This window comes from Orcinus orca, chromosome X (assembly GCF_937001465.1).
Source record: "Orcinus orca chromosome X, mOrcOrc1.1, whole genome shotgun sequence".
In the NCBI taxonomy this organism is placed as follows: Eukaryota; Metazoa; Chordata; class Mammalia; order Artiodactyla; family Delphinidae; genus Orcinus; species Orcinus orca.
Window position 1 is genome coordinate 43,479,151 of NC_064580.1, and position 21,004 is coordinate 43,500,154.

At 47.4% G+C, this 21,004-nt stretch overlaps 1 protein-coding gene and 1 long non-coding RNA gene across 8 annotated transcripts; both read left to right on the forward strand.

The window, feature by feature from the left end:
* The first annotated feature begins 1,084 nt into the window (after nt 1-1,084).
* Nucleotides 1,085-2,823, forward strand: LOC117197514 (uncharacterized). The gene is made up of 2 exons (XR_004478166.2): nt 1,085-1,211; nt 1,666-2,823. It is a non-coding gene; the product is annotated as an uncharacterized LOC117197514 (long non-coding RNA).
* A 6,375-nt stretch (nt 2,824-9,198) lies between these two features.
* Nucleotides 9,199-20,108, forward strand: PORCN (porcupine O-acyltransferase). 7 transcript variants are annotated; one of them, XR_007474688.1, is made up of 17 exons: nt 9,199-9,634; nt 10,301-10,473; nt 11,706-11,898; nt 12,223-12,266; nt 12,655-12,836; nt 12,918-13,048; nt 13,163-13,180; nt 14,394-14,408; nt 14,506-14,631; nt 14,792-14,892; nt 15,934-16,010; nt 16,104-16,167; nt 16,290-16,375; nt 17,398-17,508; nt 18,575-18,796; nt 18,904-19,067; nt 19,656-20,108. XR_007474688.1 is itself a non-coding variant. In XM_012537479.3 (15 exons), the coding sequence occupies exons 2-15, from the start codon at nt 10,338-10,340 to the stop codon at nt 19,755-19,757; spliced, it is 1,386 nt and encodes a 461-aa protein (XP_012392933.1). In that variant the 5' UTR covers nt 9,203-9,634; nt 10,301-10,337; the 3' UTR covers nt 19,758-20,108. The 7 variants fall into 7 exon arrangements, 5 of the variants coding, with proteins under 5 accessions (XP_012392933.1, XP_004282021.1, XP_033265547.1 ...); XR_004478165.2 differs by lacking the exon at nt 18,575-18,796; XM_012537479.3 differs by lacking the exons at nt 18,575-18,796; nt 18,904-19,067 and having other exon boundaries at nt 9,203-9,634.
* The last annotated feature ends 896 nt before the right edge of the window (nt 20,109-21,004 follow it).

Below are 21,004 nucleotides of genomic sequence, written 5' to 3' on the forward strand. Positions count from 1 at the left end.
ATGGTAGCAGCAGGCTTCCATGACCATGAACTTGGGAAGTATTTTTGGAAATTACAAAATGAGCATTCAGTGGGACATCATATTTTGATCATCTGGGCAGAAGAGTGGGAATTTCTTCAGAGAGTTGTGGCCGTCTTAGTACCTTGTAGTGAATTTGGTATAAAGCCAGGATCCTAGGCGCAGGCCTGGGGATGTGATGGTCCATCGGTGTCAGCCCAGGGCTCTTAGTGGAGGCTTCGTCATTTTCCATGTTTGTTGTATTACACTGGCAAGGAGTTGTTTTTGTTTTGTTTTGTTTTTTAATGTCGGTTCATTGGTTTATTTATTTTTGGCTGTGTTGGGTCTTCGTTTCTGTGCGAGGGCTTTCTCCAGTTGCGGCAAGCGGGGGCCACTCTTCATCGCGGTGCACGGGCCTCTCACTATCTTGGCCTCTCTTGTTGCGGAGCACAGGCTCCAGACGCGCAGGCTCAGTAGTTGTGGCTCACGGGCCTAGTTGCTCCGCGGCATGTGGGATCTTCCCAGACCAGGGCTCGAACCCATGTCCCCTGCATCGGCAGGCAGATTCTCAACCACTGCACCACCAAGGAAGCCCAAGGAGTTGTTTTAACTAGTCTTCTTCCCTTTTCAGTATATTTCTATTTGTAAATTTTATTCAGGGGTGATTTCATAGCACAGGTTTGGAAATATCCACTTTCACTCTGGTTTTCAGTGATTTCGCTGTCCTTGCCCCATTGCATGTTCCAGGACTTATCCCCGAACTGGCAGTACACCCTTTTCCTGTGTGTTTCATCATAACTGTGATTAAGGGCTAGTCCTCAGCACTCAGACGTTTTACATTCAAATGCCAGTTTAGGATTCCACATTTTCAAGTATACACTTGCAGTCAGCCGTGAGAACGACGTCAGTTTTCCATTCTACACTGAGAGCTCAGCAGAATTTGCCATTTGGTCATTTCCTGTAGCACAAGCCATTGTGCCAATCTGGGTGTGAAAAAGGCATGTGCTCCAAATCCTTTTCTTAGGACAAAGCCGCAGAGGCATACCACCAACTAGATTCTCCTGTTACAGCTCTTAACCCAGCGAATGCTGTGTCAGGCTCACCTTCCACGGGTCGGGTTGGAGCCCACCTGTGGCTTGTCGGTGGGACTGCATTTAGAGCTGTTGCTGAGGGCTCATTTCCATGGACTGTAAGACAGAAAGATAAGGAAAGAGGTACATTTTCTACTCCCCTCTTATCTATCTTTGATCTTTGTAAATCCCAAGGCATTTTTACATTCTTCAATGCTGCTTTTAGAGCCGCTTTCGTTGTTGTTGCTGTTTAATACTATATTCCCACTGCAGCCAGTTAAGGACATGTAAATAAGTGATGGAGAAGCAAAACGAAATTCCAGACCAACCTTTTCCATTTACCATGAAATTGGTTAAAAAAACAAAATGGTGCTGGTTTCTCACATACCATCTCTGCCACATCACTCCAAGGAGACTGTCTGTGTCCCTCCCAGCATGTCTCTTTTGCATGGGACACCCACGTTCCCACACACCTTCCGAGTCATCCTGTTGCTGTCTTAACATTCGTCCCATGGTCTTCCCACCTTTCCTTTAACATGGTCAGTTCATATAAGGTTGTGTTATGTTGTCATTTATCTTCAGTTTTCTTACTTTCTAGGAACTTCCTGTAGAAAAGCCCCCCAAACAAAACAAACCTTAATTGACTAAATAAAGATAATGCATGCTCAACTTAGGATAAGCACTACGGCAAAGCATATGAAATCTACCAAGCTTGCAAGACCAGTTGAAGCTGACTCAGAAACCCTAACACACAGCCGATTGCCAGCGGGCTTCTTGTTGCCCTGGTTAGAGTCAGGCATCCGCTGCTTCGCTGGCGCCCAACACACGTGCTGGGCTCGCAGGGGATTGAGATGCACAGAGGAGGGCGCTATAGGATGGGCTAGCTGACCTGGCTCCTCTTCACGGGACTGGTAACTCAGACCTGAGCGTGGCCCTGCCTTTTGGCACAGAGCAGAGAAAGGAATGAGTTGAACCTAATCTTGCAAAGCAAGTTCGCTGTTTTATCAATAGTTTGTTGTAGATTTCAGGGATGACGGATTCTGATGCACTCGTTTTATAATGTTTTGGTCACACCAGCCCTTGATGCCTTTCCTTTAAATGAATTGTAGACAGAGGGATTTAGCTTCTTTCTTAGCCTGTTTTTTGTGTTGTTTGTTGTTTTTTACCACAAGCCGATTGCCAGCATAATGGAGAGGAAACCAGATTGGATATGGACTCTTTTTTATGCCTCTTCCAGTGTCACGTTTATATATCCAAATGGACATTATCCTCTCAGATTATTATCTGGCACTAACTTATAATTGTTATATTATCGGAGACGGTAGCAATATATCAGTGCCCGGGATACATCACAGGCCTGTATAGATGTATGTCTACACCTAAGGGTAAATGAATTTACTTATCAGGTTTTACACATCAGTCTCTAATACAGATTTTAAAAACCCAACGAATTGGCCTATATCTGAGTATACAAGTGTCATTTCTCCGTGCATTCTTATATGCCTTCCCTCTAATTAATGACTGAGTTGGTGGAAAATGGCTGTTTTATTCATGTTTTGTTGTTGTTGTTGTTGTCCTCAACTTTAAAAGTAATCTACCTCTTAAAATTTGTAGTTTAATACTTGTTTGGTGAATTTGTGCCGCTTTAACCCTTTCACTATCATTCCCATTTTGTTACATTTCTGTTATGGGGACTTTATGTTGAAATATTGTATAAAGCGTTTGTAGCAGTTTAAAAATAAAATATTTAAAATTATTTAAATTGTTTTGGATGCTTCAATTGTGATTTACATTTTGCATTTTGTTTGAGTTGTTAATCTGGAGAGTGTTCTTGTATTGAAGTTTGCTGTTAGTAATTTTATTGTTTCTTGTTGGAGAGTGATATAAAAGACTATTCTGATGAAAACATTAAAATTTACAAATTGACATACAAAAGGGGTTGTCCGTTGATTTTAACCAACGTAGCCTTGAGAGAGAGAGAGAGGTTAATTATAGACAGACAAGTTAAGAGTGGTGTTTGCTATTTTTCCCCTTCCAGCATGAAATAAATCATTTGAGCTTGTCAGATGTACAGAAAGTTTTCTTATGCTGTTGCTAGCAAGCACTTAATGACAGGGGGGAATTCAAATGATGCATTTTATATCATTGCAACCAATAAAAAACTTTCTAAAAGCTGTGGAAAAAAATCCTACCAGGGATTGAACCCGTGCCCCCTGCAGTGGAAGCACAGAGTCCTAACCACTGGACCTCCAGGGAATTCCCAAACTGAAGTAACTTTTGAACAAGGTATCCATCAGGCTACAGACAAAATGGACTGTAACAAATACTGACCTCTAGTTGGTGGACTTCTCTTCCACAGTGAATCAGGTTAGTGAATCTGAAACTACTGAATGTGTACTTTAGGACTGAGCAAATAAGTAAAATTCTTGTGGCTAATGAGAATCAGGTTTCTCACTGTTGGAGAAGGGAGTTACAAACAGAAAGGGAAACAGAGAAAGGCTCGGAGGAACATTCTGGTGTTGGATTGGTATTGTACAATAGATGTCAGTAGGAACTCATGGATTTTAATGTATAAGTAGAAAGATAGATGTGTGCATGGATTTACATACATATGTGTATATGGATTCACAACATATACGCATCCATATTATATCCTAACTCTGTCCACGGAGAGGGCCTAGAATCAGCAACACTACAGAAGCAATGAGCACTTCTAGTGCCCAGATCTTGGTGTCCTAAGTGCCATTATCCACTCAAAGAAAACGAAGCTTCTCTAGAGAAATGTCTGAGTCCAGGGCCAGGACTGGGAAAGTACAAGATGAGCCTGAAACATCTTGATGTGATCTAAAGGAAAGATGTGCTTAAAAAAATGATGGAGACATGTCAAAAGGACACAGGAGCCAGCTCGAAGAGACTCCCACTGGCCAAAACTAGAACAATTTGAGCATTAAAATAAATAATCACAGTTTTTTTAAACAAATGGTGTTGGGAAAACTGTATATCCACATGCAAAAGAATGAAGTTGGGTCATATCATATACAAAAATTAACTCACAATGGATCAAACATATAAATGTTAGACCTAAAACTATAAAACTCTTGGAAGAAAACAGAGGGAAAGCTTCATGACATTGGATTTGGTAATGATTTCTTGGATATGACACCAAAAGCATAGGCAACAAAAGAAAAAAATAGGTAAGTCGGCTATCTCAAAATTAAGAACTTCTGTGCATCAAAGGACAAAATCAACAGAGTGAAAAGGCAATCCATGGAATGGGAAAGAATATTTACAAATCATATATCTGATAAGGGGCTAATATCCAGAACATACAAAGAACCCCTACAACTCAACAACAACCATCATTTTCAAATGAGCAAAGGACTTGAATAGACCTTTCTCCAAAGAATATATATAAATGAGGCCAATAACCACATGAAAAGATTATAAACATCACTAATCATTAGGGAAATACAAGTCAAAACCACAGTGAGGGGCTTCCCCGGTGGTGCAGTGGTTAAGAATCCGCCTGCCAAGGCAGGGGACATGGGTTCGAGCCCTGGTCCGGGAAGATCCCACATGCCGCGGAGCGACTAAGCCCGTGAGCCACAGCTACTGAGCCCGTGTGCCACAACTACTGAAGCCCTTGCACCTAGAGCCGGTGCTCTGCAACAAGAGAACCCACCGCAACGAGAAGCCCATGCACTGCAACAAAGAGTAGCCCCCGCTCGCCGCAATTAAAGAAAGCCTGTGTGCAGCAAAGACCCAATGCAGCCAAAACTAATAAACAAATAAATTTATTAAAAAAAAAACACACACAGTGAGATACACCTCATACCCATTAGGGTGACTACTATAAAAATAAATAAATAAATAAAATAAACAATAACAAGGGCTGGTTAAGATAACCTTGTTGGAACTCTTGTGCACTGTTGGTTGGAATGTAAAATGCTTCAGTCACTGCAGAAAACAATATGGTGGTTCCTCAGAAAACTAAGAATAGAATTACCATATGATACAGCAATTCCATTTCTGGACATATAACCAAAAGAATTGAAAGCAGGCTCTCAGAGAGGCATCTGTACACCTGTGTTCATAGTAGCATTATTCATAATAGCCAAAAGGTGGAAGCAACCCAAGTGTTCACCAATGGATGAATGGATAAACAAAATGTGGCATATACATATAATGGAACACTATCCAGTCTTAAAAAAGAAGGAGATTCTGACACATGCTACATACAATATGGATGAACCTTGAGGACATTATGCTAAGTGAAATAAGCCAGTCACAAAAGGGCAAATACTGTATGCTTCCATTTACATGGGGTACTTAGAGTAGCCAAATTCATAGAAACAGAAAGTAAAATGGTGGTTGCCAGGGGTTGGGGGACGAGGGGAGGGGATTTGATGTTTAACAGGTATGGAGTTTAAGTTTGGAAAGATGAAAAAAGTTCTGGAGATGGATGGTGGTGTTGATTGCACAACAATGTGAATGTATTTAATGCCACTGAACTGTACACTTAAAAATGGTTAAGACGGACTTCCCTGGTGGTGCAGTGGTTAAGAATCTGCCTGCCAACGCAGGGGACATGGGTTCGAGCCCTGGTCCGGGAAGATCCCACACGCTGAGGAGCAACTAAGCCCGTGCACCACAACTGCTGAGCCTGTGCTCTAGAGCCACGAGCCACAACTACTGAGCCCACATGCCACAACTACTGAAGCCTGTGCGCCTAGAGCCCGTGCTCCACAACAAGAGAAGCCACTGCAATGAGAAGCCCGTGCACCACAACAAACAGTAGCCCCCGCTCGCCACAACTAGAGAAAGCCCGCGCGCAGCAACGAAGACCCAATGCAGCCAAAAATAAATAAATAAATGTATTATTTTTTAAATGGTTAAGATGCTAAACTTTATGTTATGTGTATTTTATCACAGTTTAAAAAATTATGTTCAGTGAAAGAAACAAGACACAAAAGATTTGTGATTGTATGATTTCATTTATATGAAATGTCCAGAATAAGCAAATCCAGAATGAGATTAGTGGTTGCCTAGGGCTGTCAGAGACAGATAGGGATTGAATGCTAACAGTCACAGGGTTTCTTTTTGGGGTGATCGAAATATCCTAAAATTAGATTGTGGTGATTTTTGCACAAGCCTATAAATACACTAACTACCATTGCCTTGTACAACTAACTTGGGTGAATTTTATGGTATGTAAATTATATCTCAATTAAGCTACTTTTATAACTACATAAAGATAGTAACTGGGACTTCCCTGGTGGCGCAGTGGTTAAGAATCCACCTGCCAATACAGGGGACATGGGTTCGAGCCCTGGTCCAGGAAGATCCCCCATGCCGTGGAGCAACTAAGCCCGCGCGCCACAACTACTGAAGCCCCCGCACCTAGAGCCCGTGCTCCACAACAAGAGAAGCCACACAATGAAGACTAGCCCCCGCTCGCCGCAACTAGAGAAAGCCCACGTGCAGCAACGAAGACCCAATGCAGCCAAAAATAAATTAATTAATAAATTAATTTTAAAATGATAGTAACTGATTTTAACCTGTAAATTATGAGTCCCACACTGATACAAATAAACAAACGAATAAATAAATACATGGGGAAGAAGAGAAAGCTCTTTCTCACAGTAGAATCCCAGCTATACATGTAAAAGAAAATCATCATATGGCCACCATCATAGTAGTAATTGCTTCAGGCAAGAATCACCAACGCATGCTAAACTGGTGAGTGGAAGTTTGACGAAAAATAGGAAAGATACATAATCTCAAAGTATGTCCCTACAAGATACTTATTAATTACAAAGGGGAAAGAGTACATTTCGGTGGAGAAACCTGGAAAACACCACCTTAATCGAATGATCAAAGCTAATACCAACAATTTGGAATTAACCAATGCTTTGTGCTTCCGGATACACTGAGGAGAACACAGCGTCACTTCTGTGGAATTCCTGCCCAAAATGCATAATCCAAATCTAATCTTGAGGAAACATCAGATAAACCCAAATTTAAGGACATTCTTCCAAAGCACTGACCTGTGCTCTTCGAAAACATCAAGATCGCGAAAGTTAATGGAAGATGGAGACATTGTTCCAGATTGAAAGAGACCAAAAAGACCTGATAAAGGAATGCAGCTCGTGACCTAGGATTTCCTTTTCCTATAAAAGGACAGTATTGGCACACCCACTAGGATGGCTAGAATCAGATAACAAAGTGTTTGTGAAGATGTGGAGAAATTGGAACCCTCATACTCTGCTGGCAGGAACGTAAGAAAATATCCTTGTTCTTAGAAATTTTATACTGAAGTATTTCATTGAAAGGGCATCACACTTGCAACTACGATCAAATACTTTAGAAAAAATTATAGATAGATAGATAGAGATATACTGAGAGAAAAAGAGAGACAAAATGAGAGAGAGAAAACATTATTCTGAGGCTTGGCAATTTTTTTTTGTCAATCTAATAAGCAAAGAATGGGATCTCTTTGTCTTAATTTTCATCTTTAATTATAGGGAGACCATTTAAAATGTCCTAGAATCTATAACCCAGAATGACTACAAAGGCTATAAAGTCTGACAGATATTTATTGAGTGCCCACTCTCTACTAAGCTCCAGCGGTAAAAATATGAAACATCACACCTAGTAGATATGAAATCATATCTGTTGTTTTAATTTTGCATTTCCCTGATAAAGAGATTGAGTTATCTTTTCATATATTATACGTATTGGCCATTTCAGGTGACTTCTGCCGTGGATTACCTATTCATGTCTACTGTCCATTTTCTAGTGTATTGTTTGTCCTTTTCTTATTGATTTGTAGATGCCCTTTATATGTCCTAGAATCTAGAGACTAGTTCTTTGTCACACACATCAGAAGACTAGATGGAAACAATCAAGTCTGTGAAGCTCAGGGTACACATAGTGAGGATCTTCCAGTTTTAAATGCCAGGTCTTGCAACCAAAGGAAATATTTCTTGCTTGTGCTGTGGGTCATTGTTGACTCGATTTGAGTATGTTTGAAAACTGAGGAAAAAATTAGAATGAAGTCTAAGTCATAAAATGTATGGCCTGTATTCTGCTGTTAAGGAAAGGAATTAATATTTGTGCATCTGGCCTATGTAATTACCCATTACAGTTGACCACTGAACAACTGGGGAGGGTCTCAATCCGTGTATAATTCATAGCCGGCCCTCCATACCCACAGTTCCTCTGCATCCCAGGAATCAACCAAACAAGGACTGTGTAGTACCGTAGTATTTACTATTGAAAAGTATCCACCTATCAGTGGATTGTGCAGTTCAAACCTGCGTTGTTCAAGGGTCAACTGTTAAATATTTTTCATTTGTAATATATGCATATTCATTTATGAGGTAAAACTCCATCTAACTTCATGTTAACATTTTTTTAAAGAGAGGAGACATGCATTTCTCTTCAATTGCCATTGGTATTTCCAAGCAAAGAACTGCTAATCCCACTCTTTTGTTTAACAGAAAGGGACACTGAAGCCCGGGGAGTGGGCATGGCTTGCCCAGCTCCATACAGGCAGGCATTAATCTGACTAGAACCTGTTTTCTTTAGCTCCTCAGGTCAGGGTGGGGTCCAGCTTGACCTTGGCTTCCTTCTCCCTTGCACCTGATAGCTAAGTAAGTATGCAGTCCGTGCCCAATAAATGCTCCTTTGGAAAAAGGCCCTTCATCAGCCTAGGGACAGAGCGGAGTGTCCAGACACTGCAGGGTAGGGTAGGCAGACAGCAAGTGCTGCATAAATCCTCAGAGTTGGTGCAGATAGGGCCCAATACAAACCATTGTTGGGGACGCTGTAAGTGCCTTATAAATGCTCCCAATCGGTGCTCCGTACTAGCCTCCGGAAGGAGTCCCTAGGGGAAAGCACAGGCGCCTAATTCTTGCTCCTAGGTGACAGTCAATACTGGTGTTTCTGGCCGGTCCCTGGTGCTGGAGAGGGTTGGAAATTCCCATAGCTCCTTCAAAGGATGGGAAAGGAGAGACCTCGGTTTATTTTCCCATCTGTGAAAAGGGGGCACAACAGTGACACGAAGACGTGCGCGGGTGGGCAGTTTCGGGGGCGAGGCTGATGGCTGGGGAAACGGACTTTCTCTCCTCCCTCCCCCATCTTTCCCATCTCGGCTTCCAAGGATTAGGAATTTGGCGTTTGGACAGTTTGTTCTTGGACGGCCAGAAGACCTCCCGACGCGACCCTTCAGGGACTGGCACACCAAGAGGTCGGAAAGGTGCGGGATCCAACGTTCCACGCGCCGACGTCCTCCCGCGCCCGGCTCCTCTCAACCTCCCGCTCCTCCTTCCCTCAATCCTCCCGCTCCCCTCCTCCTCCGTCCCCGCCCCGCTCCTGTCCTCTTATTGGCCGAGCGGGCCGGCCGGGCCTCCCCGGGATTTAAAGGGCCCGCTCTCCGCGCTGCCCTGGGAGCCGCAGCTGGTCCCGGCCTTGCGGCCTGCGGGGGAGGCTGCCCGGAGGAGGCGGCGACGGTGGCGGCGGCTGTACGTCCCCGGCCCCCTGGACCGCAGCTTTCTTACTGCCAGGTAGGTCGCCGGTAGTGCACGTGCGGCTCTCCCGCTCGCATCCTGAGCCGGCCTCCCCTTGCGGGTCTGCAGCGCGTGTGCTAGGGCCCCCTCTCCATCACCTTTCCAACTCTCCCTTCTGCTGTGTCCCTTTCCACCACCTCCACCTCCCTGCAGCCCCCGGGCCTGGGCAGGGCTTTGTTGGCGGCCGGGAGAGACCGGGTGGGGGTGGGATGGGGCGCGCGGGGGATACAGGACACCCCCCACATCCGTTCAAGGAGAGATGCACACGGCCCCCAAGTGTCACAGGATCTCCCTCTCTGCCCTCCACACTGAGTGACTCTACCTCGGAAACCAGGGAGCCCCCCAATTTGATATACAGGCCTACAATGTACACCATTCAATCCCTATCGGACCCGGACTCTTCCCAGCATACAAGAAACACAGGTCCTTCATTCACCGCAGGTCATGGGCTGTGTGTGTGCACCCAGAACACCCCCACACACACAGCTGGCGGCTCAATCTGATGTACCTGACACTCACACCCTCCCTCAGCCCCTCAGTACCCTGTCTCTACAAGGGTTGGACAGCCCCAGACTGAAATCTGAGTGCTCAAGTCCATCTCTTGAGCATCGTCTGCCCCGTGGACATCCCAACTAAGCTCCTTCTATGTCCCCCCTTTGGCAGGTCTATCCATCAGTCCATCCATCCGTGGGGGTCCACAATGGCCACCTTCAGCCGCCAGGAATTTTTCCAGCAGCTGCTGCAGGGCTGTCTCCTGCCTACTGCCCAGCAGGGCCTTGACCAGATCTGGCTGCTCCTTGCCATCTGCCTCGCCTGCCGCCTCCTGTGGAGGCTTGGTAAGTGCCTGCCACACCATGGGCCACCACGCCAGGCCAAATCACACCTGCCACGTTCATCCGTACCAAGCCCCACTTTATCCTGCCACATCTTGCCAAGCCAAGCCAGGCTCGTACACGTCCAGCCTACCACAGCCCACCAGGCTAAGCGCCATTCTACCACACCACGTCCCACTAACCCAGCCACCCCATGCTACACCACACCAAGCCACATCCTGCCATGCCAAGCCATACCTTTCCGTATCCCTGGGTTCTGGGACTGTTGAAAGCTGAGGTTCTTGAATCTTGGGATCCTGAAATGCCTACATCCCAAGGTTATAAGATTCTGAAATGCTGATGTCACAGGGTTATGGAAAGTACCATGTATCCCAAAGTGCCGTGTTATGGGGTTTGGGGATTCTGACAAGTTGAAATTCTCACATTCCAGGCTTCCAAAATGCTGGCATTCTGGATTTCTGGAATCAAGGCATGATAAAATCTCTGGATTCTAGGATTCTGGAATGTTTCCACAAATCGTGGCAAGCCTATATCCAAACAACGAGATCCCAAGTGCCCGAGATCCCCATGGGATGCTGAGAATTTTGGAAATCTGAGATTCAGAAGTTCTACACTTTCTTTTTTCTTGTTCTTTTATTTTAAATGGATGTTTTATTTTTTCCCCAGGTTTATCACTTTGAAAAGTTTCAAAGTTACTGAAAAGCTAAGTTGAAAGAATAGTACAATGAACACCCATATATGCATCACCTGATTCTCCAACTGTCAACATCTTGCCACATTAGCTTGCTCTATCTACCTATCTATCTACCTACCTATCCATCCGTCCATCTGCCTATCTATCTATCTATCATCTTCCTGAATCACTTGAATAACGTGCTGACACTTCATCCCAAATCCTCTTGCGTGTGTCCCCCAAGAACAAAGACATCTTCCCCCAACAGCCAGAGCCTCAACCATCACCCCTCAGGAAATTTAATCTTGATGCCATAATATTATTCAATATAAGTTATTCAAATTTCCTCCAGGATTCCCAAAGTGACCTTTATAGATGTCTCTTTTCTTTAAACCCAAGCCCTGCCACCTCCCCAGCTCCCCAACACCTGCTTTGGGCCCCCTGCAATCCCACCACGTTCCAACCTCTAAGCCTTTGCCTGAGCTACGTCCTCTGCCCAGGCTGCCCTTCTACCAGCCCTGCTCTAATTCCCTTTCTTGTCCTCTCTTTCTCTCACCCAAAGGGTTGCCATCCTACCTGAAGCATGCAAGCACCGTGGCAGGCGGGTTCTTCAGCCTCTACCACTTCTTCCAGCTGCACATGGTTTGGGTCGTACTGCTCAGCCTCCTGTGCTACCTCGTGCTGTTCCTCTGCCGACATTCCTCCCATCGCGGCGTCTTCCTCTCCGTCACCATCCTCATCTACCTACTCATGGGGTATGGGTGTATGTCCTCATCCCCACGCTGTCCGCAGAAGGGCGGGGGGATCCCCAGGCCGCCCCTCCTGAGGCTGTCCAGGACAGGGAGGACGTGGGGTGTTTCTGGAGGGGATGGAAATCTGGGAGACTTGTTCTTTCCGAAGGCTACACAGAACAGGCTGGACTTGAGCTCCCCCTGGAGGAGGGAGCCCTGGAGAACTATTCCTCCATGAGGTTGTGCAGGGCAGGGAAGGGTATACCCTCTCTGCACCTTGGTTTCCCCCCTTTGTGGTATCTGAGGCCAGAGGAGTCACAGGGCCAAGACCACCACCTTTTTCCTCAGTGAGATGCACATGGTGGACACCGTGACATGGCACAAGATGAGAGGTAGGCAGCCCTGGCCCTCTCCCCTGCCCCAGCCCTCCAGCACCACTCCACATCTCCTAACTCCCCCCACCCTGTCTTTCCTTCCCCGCTTTTCTCCCTCATCTGCCTAGCCCACTGGACACGCAGCCCTTAGATTCCCCTTACATCTGTGTTTCTCTCTACCGTGTCTCTTCCCCATCTGTCTGTCCCATCTCATGTCCATGCCTGACTCAAGATCTTGAGTCAAGACATCTGCCAGTCCTGGGCCTACCTGCTCAGCTGCCTGTCTGGCCCCATGCCCACCTCTCCACACTTGCTCTTCTTTCTTACCACCTCTCACCTGGTGTTCCCCGTACCCCATGATGACCTGCTCTCTGCTCATCCACTTGACCATGGGCACCACACCTAGGGGCCCAGATGATTGTGGCCATGAAGGCGGTGTCTCTGGGCTTCGACCTGGACCGGGGTGAGGTGGGTGCAGTGCCCTCGCCCGTGGAGTTCATGGGCTACCTCTACTTCGTGGGCACCATCGTCTTTGGGCCCTGGATATCCTTCCACAGCTACCTACAGGCCGTCCAAGGCCGCCCGCTGGTGAGGTCCTGGGTGGACAGGTGGGCAGGGACCATGGGAAGCCACCATGGGGCAGTGTTCATGGAGCCTTGATCCCCACAGAGCCGCCGATGGCTGCAGAAGGTGGCCCGGAGTCTGGCGCTGGCCCTGCTGTGCCTTGTGCTGTCCACCTGTGTGGGCCCCTACCTCTTCCCGTACTTCATCCCCCTTGATGGTGACCGCCTCCTTCGCAAGTGAGCACAGCCTTCGAGGCCTCTGCCCAGCAGTGAGGGGGTTGGGGAGGGACCTGGGGTCTCCCCAGCTCTGAGTTGTCTCTTAATGCTTCTGTCTGTCTTCTGTTACTACAGCAAGAAACGCAAAGCCAGGTAAATGAGGGCAGGTGCTGAGGGCGAGTGGGGCTGAATGGGGGTGGGTGCACAGTCTGTGACTGATTGGTTCTGTGAGTCTGAGACTGTCTGACCATCCACCCGGTGACTAGACAGAGACTGAGTGTCTGTGGCTGTGGTTTGACCAAGATTGGCCCTATGACTCCGTGTACAATGGATACTCCGTCACATACTGTGCCTGGCTGTCCGTCTGTTCTGCTATTTCACCATCAGAAGCAAGTTATGTGACTGCAGTGCCACAAGTATGTGTTGGTTGGTGACACTGACCTGTCTGTGACTCTAGCTAGGGGTTTGTATAGGTTGTTTACCTATCAGCCAGGGACTCCTGTGTGGGACTGGAGTTCTGGCTGTCTGGCTGGGCGGTTGTCCATGATGGGAGTATGTGGCTGTCACTGGATAGGATAAATCTGGCTTGTCTGTAACCCTGGCTGGGAATGGGTCTGACTGTCGCGTGTCGTGCGCATGTCTGTGATGGATTCTGCCTGTGGGTCTGCCTTCTCTGGCTCCTTGGTATTGTCTAGCTGAGGGGCAGAACCGACCTTCCACCCCGGGTGTGACTAGGATTTCATCCAGCTATTTGACTGTATGACCTTCTCCCCTACTCACTGGCCGCTGATTGTGTCTGATGCTGAATGAGGCTCTGAAGGGTGGAATGACTTGCCCAGTGTCACCCAACTAAGCAGCCAGGCACTAATCCCAGGCCTGAATCCAGAACCTATGCTTTTTCCAGTGTAAGACGCTGCTTGTCTTTGACCGTGTCTGACTGTACAACTGACAGGATGACTGAGTACAGAATTGTGTGTGCATGCGTAACAGGGTGCTTGATGGTCTCTGTGCCTAACTAAAGGACTTCCGGGTATCTTATGGTCACCGAATCAGGTCAGAGAGCTTGGAGTCTGATAGTATGTGTGTCTGGCCATGTGGCTGTGAGGTCAGCCTCTAACAGTCCCTGGGTCTGGATGTCTGGCCACGTGAAGCTGCGGGACCGTGTCATATTATAGGGCAGCTCACACATCCATTTGAGCTGCCTGAAACTAACTGATGGTGTACGGATGGATAGATGTGTGGGACTATCACAGCGCACCTCTTTTGCCGCCATATTTGTCTGTCTTGTTGATGAACAACTCAGGCCAGCCTCCAGGGCCTCTCTGACTCTCTTTCCTTTCTTCTCTGCTGCCTTCCTGACCCCTAGGGGCACCATGGTAAGGTGAGTCTACAGAGGGGCCAGGGATGCTGGCACATGGTGGGGTGTCACGCTGGGGCCTGGGCGTGATGCCTCTCTCTCCCTGGCTCCTTTCCCGCAGGTGGCTGCGAGCCTATGAGAGTGCTGTCTCCTTCCACTTCAGCAACTATTTTGTGGGCTTTCTGTCCGAGGCCACGGCCACGTTGGCAGGGGCTGGCTTCACCGAGGAGAAGGATCACCTGGAATGGTGGGGAGGGCTGGGGAGCCCCATCTCCCACAGGGTGCTGCCTAGAGGAGCTGCAGGGAGGAGGGGGGTGTTCCTGGGGGAGGGAACAGCCAAGAACAGAAGTGTGGCCATCAGGTGGGTTGAAATCCCAAATGAGTTTGCGTGTCTCTTCTGCCCATAGGGACCTGACGGTCTCTAAGCCACTGAACGTGGAGCTGCCCCGGTCCATGGTGGAAGTTGTCACAAGCTGGAACCTGCCCATGTCTTATTGGCTAAATAACTGTGAGTCACCACTCCAAGAGAGTTGGCAGTCCTCAACCCACACCCCTTTCACACATTCATACAACAAGCTGAAGATAGTAGGGACCAAAAAATCTCCCAAATTCCTGCCCTTGTGGAGTTGACATTTTTGTGGGGGTAGCAGTATAATAAAAAGAAAATACACAATAGTTCAGGTAGTGATAAGTGCTATGGTAAAAAATAAAGAAAGCAGGTAAAGATGACCTGGGAGTCTTAGGAGTGTGTGAGTAGGGGTGGATGCAATTTTAAATACATCATCCAGAGCAAGTCTCACTGAGGAGCTAACGTTTGAGCAAAGACCTGAAGGAGGTGAGAGAGCAATCAATGCAAACATGTAGGGGAGGAATTTAACACATGGAAGGAACAGCAAGTGCAAAGGCCCTGAGGCAGGAGCATACCTGGCACATTTGAAAAACAGTGAGGAGACCAGTGTGGTGGGATCAGAGTGAGCGAGGGGACCAGTGGCAGGAGGTGAGTTCGGAGAGGTGACAGGGCCTGGTTCTGTAGGGCCTCTCTGGCCACGGGGAGGACTTTGGCTTTTTCTCTGAGAGAGATCTCAGAGCAGGGTTCTGAGCAGAGGAGGGCCATGGGCTGACTTAGGTTGTACCAGGACCCTCTGGCTACTGTGAGGACAGACAGGGAGTCGGGGAGGGCAGAGTGGAAATGGGGAGGAGAGGTCAGATTCTGGATAAACTCTGAAGATAGAACTGACAGGATTTGCTGAGTTTGGTTATGGGCGTTGGGGGTGGGGGGCAGATCAAGGGTGATAGTGAGGCTTTTGTCCTGAGGAACTGGAAGGGTGTAGTTGACACTGGCTGCACTTGGGAAAGACTATAGGAGGAGCAGGTTGGGAGGGAAGATCAGGAGCTAACTTTTAGACAATGTGAAGTTGGAGGCCATTATAAAGAGACTTCATCCTGGGGGCCCCAAGAGGTTGTGGGTATCCTCACCCTGCCCTATGGCCCTCCAGGAAGGGCAAGGGGGAATCTCAGGAGACACTTGCCCCACATCTCCCCCCTGCAGATGTTTTCAAGAATGCTCTCCGCCTGGGGACCTTCTCAGCTGTGCTGGTCACCTATGCAGCCAGCGCCCTCCTGCACGTGAGCAGGGCGGAGCGGGACCAGGGTGGTAGCTGGATGGGGGTGGTAGGGCCTCCTCCTCACTCACCTCATTGCCCCCCACCCCCACCCCAGGGCTTCAGCTTCCACCTGGCTGCGGTGCTGCTGTCCCTGGCGTTTATCACTTATGTGGAGCACGGTGAGGGCGGAACCCAGCCCAGTAGATGGGATGGAAGGTTGGTGGCGGGCTGGAACCACTGTCCCCTGAGGCTAACCTGACGCCCTTACCTCTGCCCACCCCCCACCCCGCATCTGCCCTAGTCCTCCGAAAGCGCCTGGCTCGGATCCTCAGTGCCTGCATCTTGTCGAAACGGTGCCCAGCAGACTGTTCACACCAGCATCGCTTGGTGAGGGTTCAGCCTAGGCAGCCTTTTGTCCAACTCTCCCCCTCAAAAATTACTTCTGTCTCCATCTTATATCTGTCTCAGGGTGCCCAGCTTCCTCTTCCAGTGCCCGATCCACCCCCATAACCTCATCTCTATTCACTGGCATCCATTTATCTAACGAACATTTATCAAGCAACTGCTATATACCCACCTAGCGTTTATTTTCCCCAGTGAACATCTGTTGAGCACCTGCTGGTATCAGGCATTGTTCAAGGTGCTGGAGACACAGTGGTGAACAAAACAGACCAAAGTCCCAGCCCTCTGGGACAAACATTTTAACTGGGAAGACAGTAAATAAAAAATAAGTAAAGTATAATAGTTTGTTAGACTGTGATTAGTGCCAAGGAGAAAATACATAAGAGAAAGAGAAAGGGAAGTATCAGGGGCTGAGTGGTTTCAAGTTTAAATGGGGAGGTGACTTTTGAGTTCTTTAACTGAAGGAGGTGAGGGAGGGAAGCATTCCAGGCAAAGTCAACAACAGTGTAAAGGCCCTGAGATGGGAGAGGGCCTGGAATATTTGAGGAACAGCGAGGAGGCCGGTATGGCTTGAGCAGAGTGAGTGAGACAGGGAGAGGTGGGCCCTGTAGGTCACAGTGGGGATTTGCTTTCGTTTGAGTCTTTTTTTTTCTCATTCTTTTTGCAACAAGAAGTATGGAGAATTTCAGATTTTCCTCCCACCCGACAACCAATGTTTATCACCATAAACCCCCAACTCAAAGCCCTACCCACCATTTTTCCTCCTCTGCCTGAATACTCACATCTCCCCCAACCTGGACGCTCTCATGCTAACAGTACCCTCATCCTTGGATACCCCTTGAGCTCCCATAGGAGGATCAGAACCATCTCTTTCCTACCCTGGGGGTGGGTGCCCTGGACATCCTCATTCCTGTGCCTTGTGCATTTCCCTGTGTGCCCCTGCCCAAGTGGGGCTGGGGGATGGTGATTAGGTCCAGCTGCCAAGCATATCCATCTGTCCCCCACAGGGCCTGGGGGTGCGAGCCTTAAACCTGCTCTTTGGGGCCCTGGCCATCTTCCACCTGGCCTACCTGGGCTCCCTGTTCGATGTTGATGTGGACGACACCACAGAGGAGCAGGTGAGGTGGGGCCCTGGGCTCAGGGTTACCCAGGGATATGCTACCTATTCATGGGAACCATGAGGACAAAGGTGGGGAGGCCAAGGCATGGGAACCTTGTGTCATCTGTCTCCAGCTTGTGTAGCCACTGCTCTACCGTCCTTCTGTCCCCTTGTCCCTCTGGTTGATTCATACTGTTGGGTCTTTTACTTGGGTGAAGTGTGCAAAATACATTTATTTTACTTATAAAATTTATTTTCTAGAGATGGAGTGCAAAATCCAGGTTTTACTTTTTTAAAAGTTAATTATTTCATCATATTTTTATTTAGGTAGAATTCACAAGATTTCTTTATTTAATTTGTTAAAAAAAATAGTTTTACTTACATTGATTGTGCAAATCCTGGATTCTACTTAAAAAGTGTATGTTGGGATTCCCTGGTGGTGCAGTGATTGAGAGTCCACCTGCCGATGCAGGGGACACGGGTTTGTGCCCCGGTCCGGGAAGATCCCACATGCCGCGGAGCGGCTGGGCCCATGAGCCATGGCTGCTGAGCCTGCGCGTCCAGAGCCTGTGCTCCGCAACAGGAGAGGCCACAACAGTGAGAGGCCCACGTACCGCAAAAAAAAAAAAAAAAAAAAAATAGTGTATATTAAAATGTATATACTAGTTTTATGCAGGTGGAGTGTGCACGTTCCAGGTTTTACTCCTTTTTAAATGAAAAACAATTTCAAAATAATGTTTATTCATATGGCACTAGCAGGATCCCGGTTTAGCTTCTCTTTCAGCTCATTTTTTTTCTTTTTTTTTTTTTTTGGCCATTCCAGGCGGCTTTCGGGATCTTAGTTCCCCGACCAGGGATTGAACCCTGGCCCCCGCAGTGAAAGCGCCGAGTCCTAACCACTGGACGGCCAGGGAATACCCTGCATTAACTATTTTTAAAGTTTTAATAAAAATAAAACAAAAATTTTATTTAAAAAGAAGCAAAACCCAGATTTTGCACAGTCAACCTGAATAAAAAATTAAAAATTGTTTTTAATGACAAAATATAAAATAATATAAAGTTTTATTTTCAATTAAAAATTTAAGGAAATTCCCTGGCTGTCCAGTGGTTAGGACTCGGCGCTTTCACTGCGGGGGCCAGGGTTCAATCCCTAGTCGGGGAACTAAGATCCCTCAAGCCACGAGGCATGACCAAAAAAAAAAAAAAAAAAAAAGTTAATGCATATCACATGGTTGAAAAACCAAACAGTATTCAAGATATTCAGGGGAGAGTCTTATTCCTGCCGTCTTACCCCCACCCTCTTACAGGTAACCACTTTTATTCATTTTATTAAACTATCCTTCTAAAATTGAAGCATAATAAGCAGATATAAAAATATATTTTAATTCCCTCCCCCCTGCTTTTTACCCTAAAGGTAACACATGAATGACACTGTGCTACATGTTGCTTTTTTCACATAATTCCTGAAAACCTTCCACATGAAGACATAGAGTGTCCTCGTTCATTTTTTCCATTGTGACACAATGTAGTTTGTCCCTTATTGGTGGACACCCAGGTGATTCCCACTCTTTTCCTATGGTAAGTGGTGCTGCAGCAAGTAATACCCTCACATCCATGTGGATTCACATAGGTGCAGACAGAGCTGTAGGATCTAGTCTTGACAGCAATGGAGAAGTTACCTTTTGCCCTCCCACCAGCAGTATGTGATCGTGCTTGACACCCCGACAACAGAGTGCCTCTCAGACCTCATGGATATGTTTGCCAGTTTGAGTGGAGGAAGATGATGAGTGAGGCTGAGTATTTTTTCGTATATTTAAGAGCCATTTGGGTTTTTTTTTCCTTTACTGAAAATGGCCTACTCACCTCCTTTGCTAATTTTTGTCTTTTTAAAAAGTGAATTTCTAGGAGCTCTTTATATATACGGGAGAGTACAGGTCAGAGAGTGGGATTGCCTTGTCTTGTTTTTTAAATTTTTGAAAGAGAAGAAAATACAAAAGAAAAAAACTAAATATGCCTACCTTTCATATGTACCCAATCTCTTCTCTGGGGCCTCACTCAGGGCTGCAGTGGAGTCACAGAAACGTCCTTGAGCAAAGGGTAGGTTTTCCTGAGACCTTCTTTGTTCTTGCTGAGTGGGACCGACCATCACCGCTTTCTCTCCCACAGGGCTACGGCATGGCATACACTGTCCACAAATGGTCAGAGCTCAGCTGGGCCAGTCACTGGGTCACTTTTGGATGCTGGATCTTCTACCGTCTCATAGGCTGAGGCACATCTGTGGACCCTCACAACTCTCTCAAGACCCCTCCTCAGGGTGCCAGCTCTGATGGGGGATGAGGGAAGGCCCTCTCTCTAATTCTTGACCCTCTCTCCATCCTTGACCCCCCAACACCCATACACACACACACACACACACACACACACACACACAAACAACCATTTCCATGCCTGTCAATCCCCACCCCACCACAAGGCGGGAAGGGAGTGGTCCCTGCTGGGGCCTAGGGGCGGGGGATGCTTGGGGAAGCAGAGAGGGGGAGATCCAGGGCCTCCCCGCCTTCCTTGACCCTTTTTATATACAGTTTGTTATTATCAAATAAAAGTAGGAAGTATACAAAAGGCTCGCTCTTCACTGCTCAGTGGGGAATAGAAGTGAGTGAGGAAGGGGGCACAGCATGGATAAAGGTTTGGAAGCTAGAAACCGTGAAGAGGGAGGTTGTGATTGGTTCATGGTTTATTATCATTCATGATTGGATGATGAGCCTGAGGATAGCACTGCTTGATTTGAGTGGGGCCAGGACAGATTGGATACTTGGATGTAGGGGAGGCCTGATACTAATTGGCTAGAAAAACTGAGGGATCCCCATTCGGTTTGGTTGCCCTGACTGGGACAGAGGAGGGAAAGACTGATGAAGAGTTGATGCTTATTGGTCCTTAGGACTGAGGGCTGTGGGTTCTAATTGGATAGGAGGCCTGGGTTGGATCTGGATACTGACTTAGTCTGGGCGCCCACTGGGTTAGAGTTATGGAGTCCTGATTGGTTCTTTAGAGTTGGCAGGGGGAGATTGAGGGTCTCCATGCCAATTGGCCAACAAGGCTGAAGGGCCTGGGTTTTGATTGGTTCTTCTGACTTGAAGTCAGGAGAGGTGAAGATGGCCTGAGGGAGAGGCAGAGGCAGCGTGTAGTATTGATCTGCCTGTTGTATTAACAGTTTCCTTGCCCATTCGGGGATTAGGATTGAAGGTTGGTCTAGGAAAAGATTTCGTTGCTCTGCCTTTGAAAATGAGGGCAAAGGTGAGAGGACACAACGCAATGCTGATGCAACAGCACAGAAACACCCGATTTCCGATGTGATTTATAAGGGGATAGGAAACTGAAGCCGCGACTCGCTGCAGGTTGGCTTCCGCCGAAAACGCCCACCAACCTTGGCCCTCCCAGCCTCTTCCACGCCTGACTGGGTCTCAACCAACAGCGAAAATGGTACCAACGCGTGAGGGCGGGGTCGGCGGCACAGA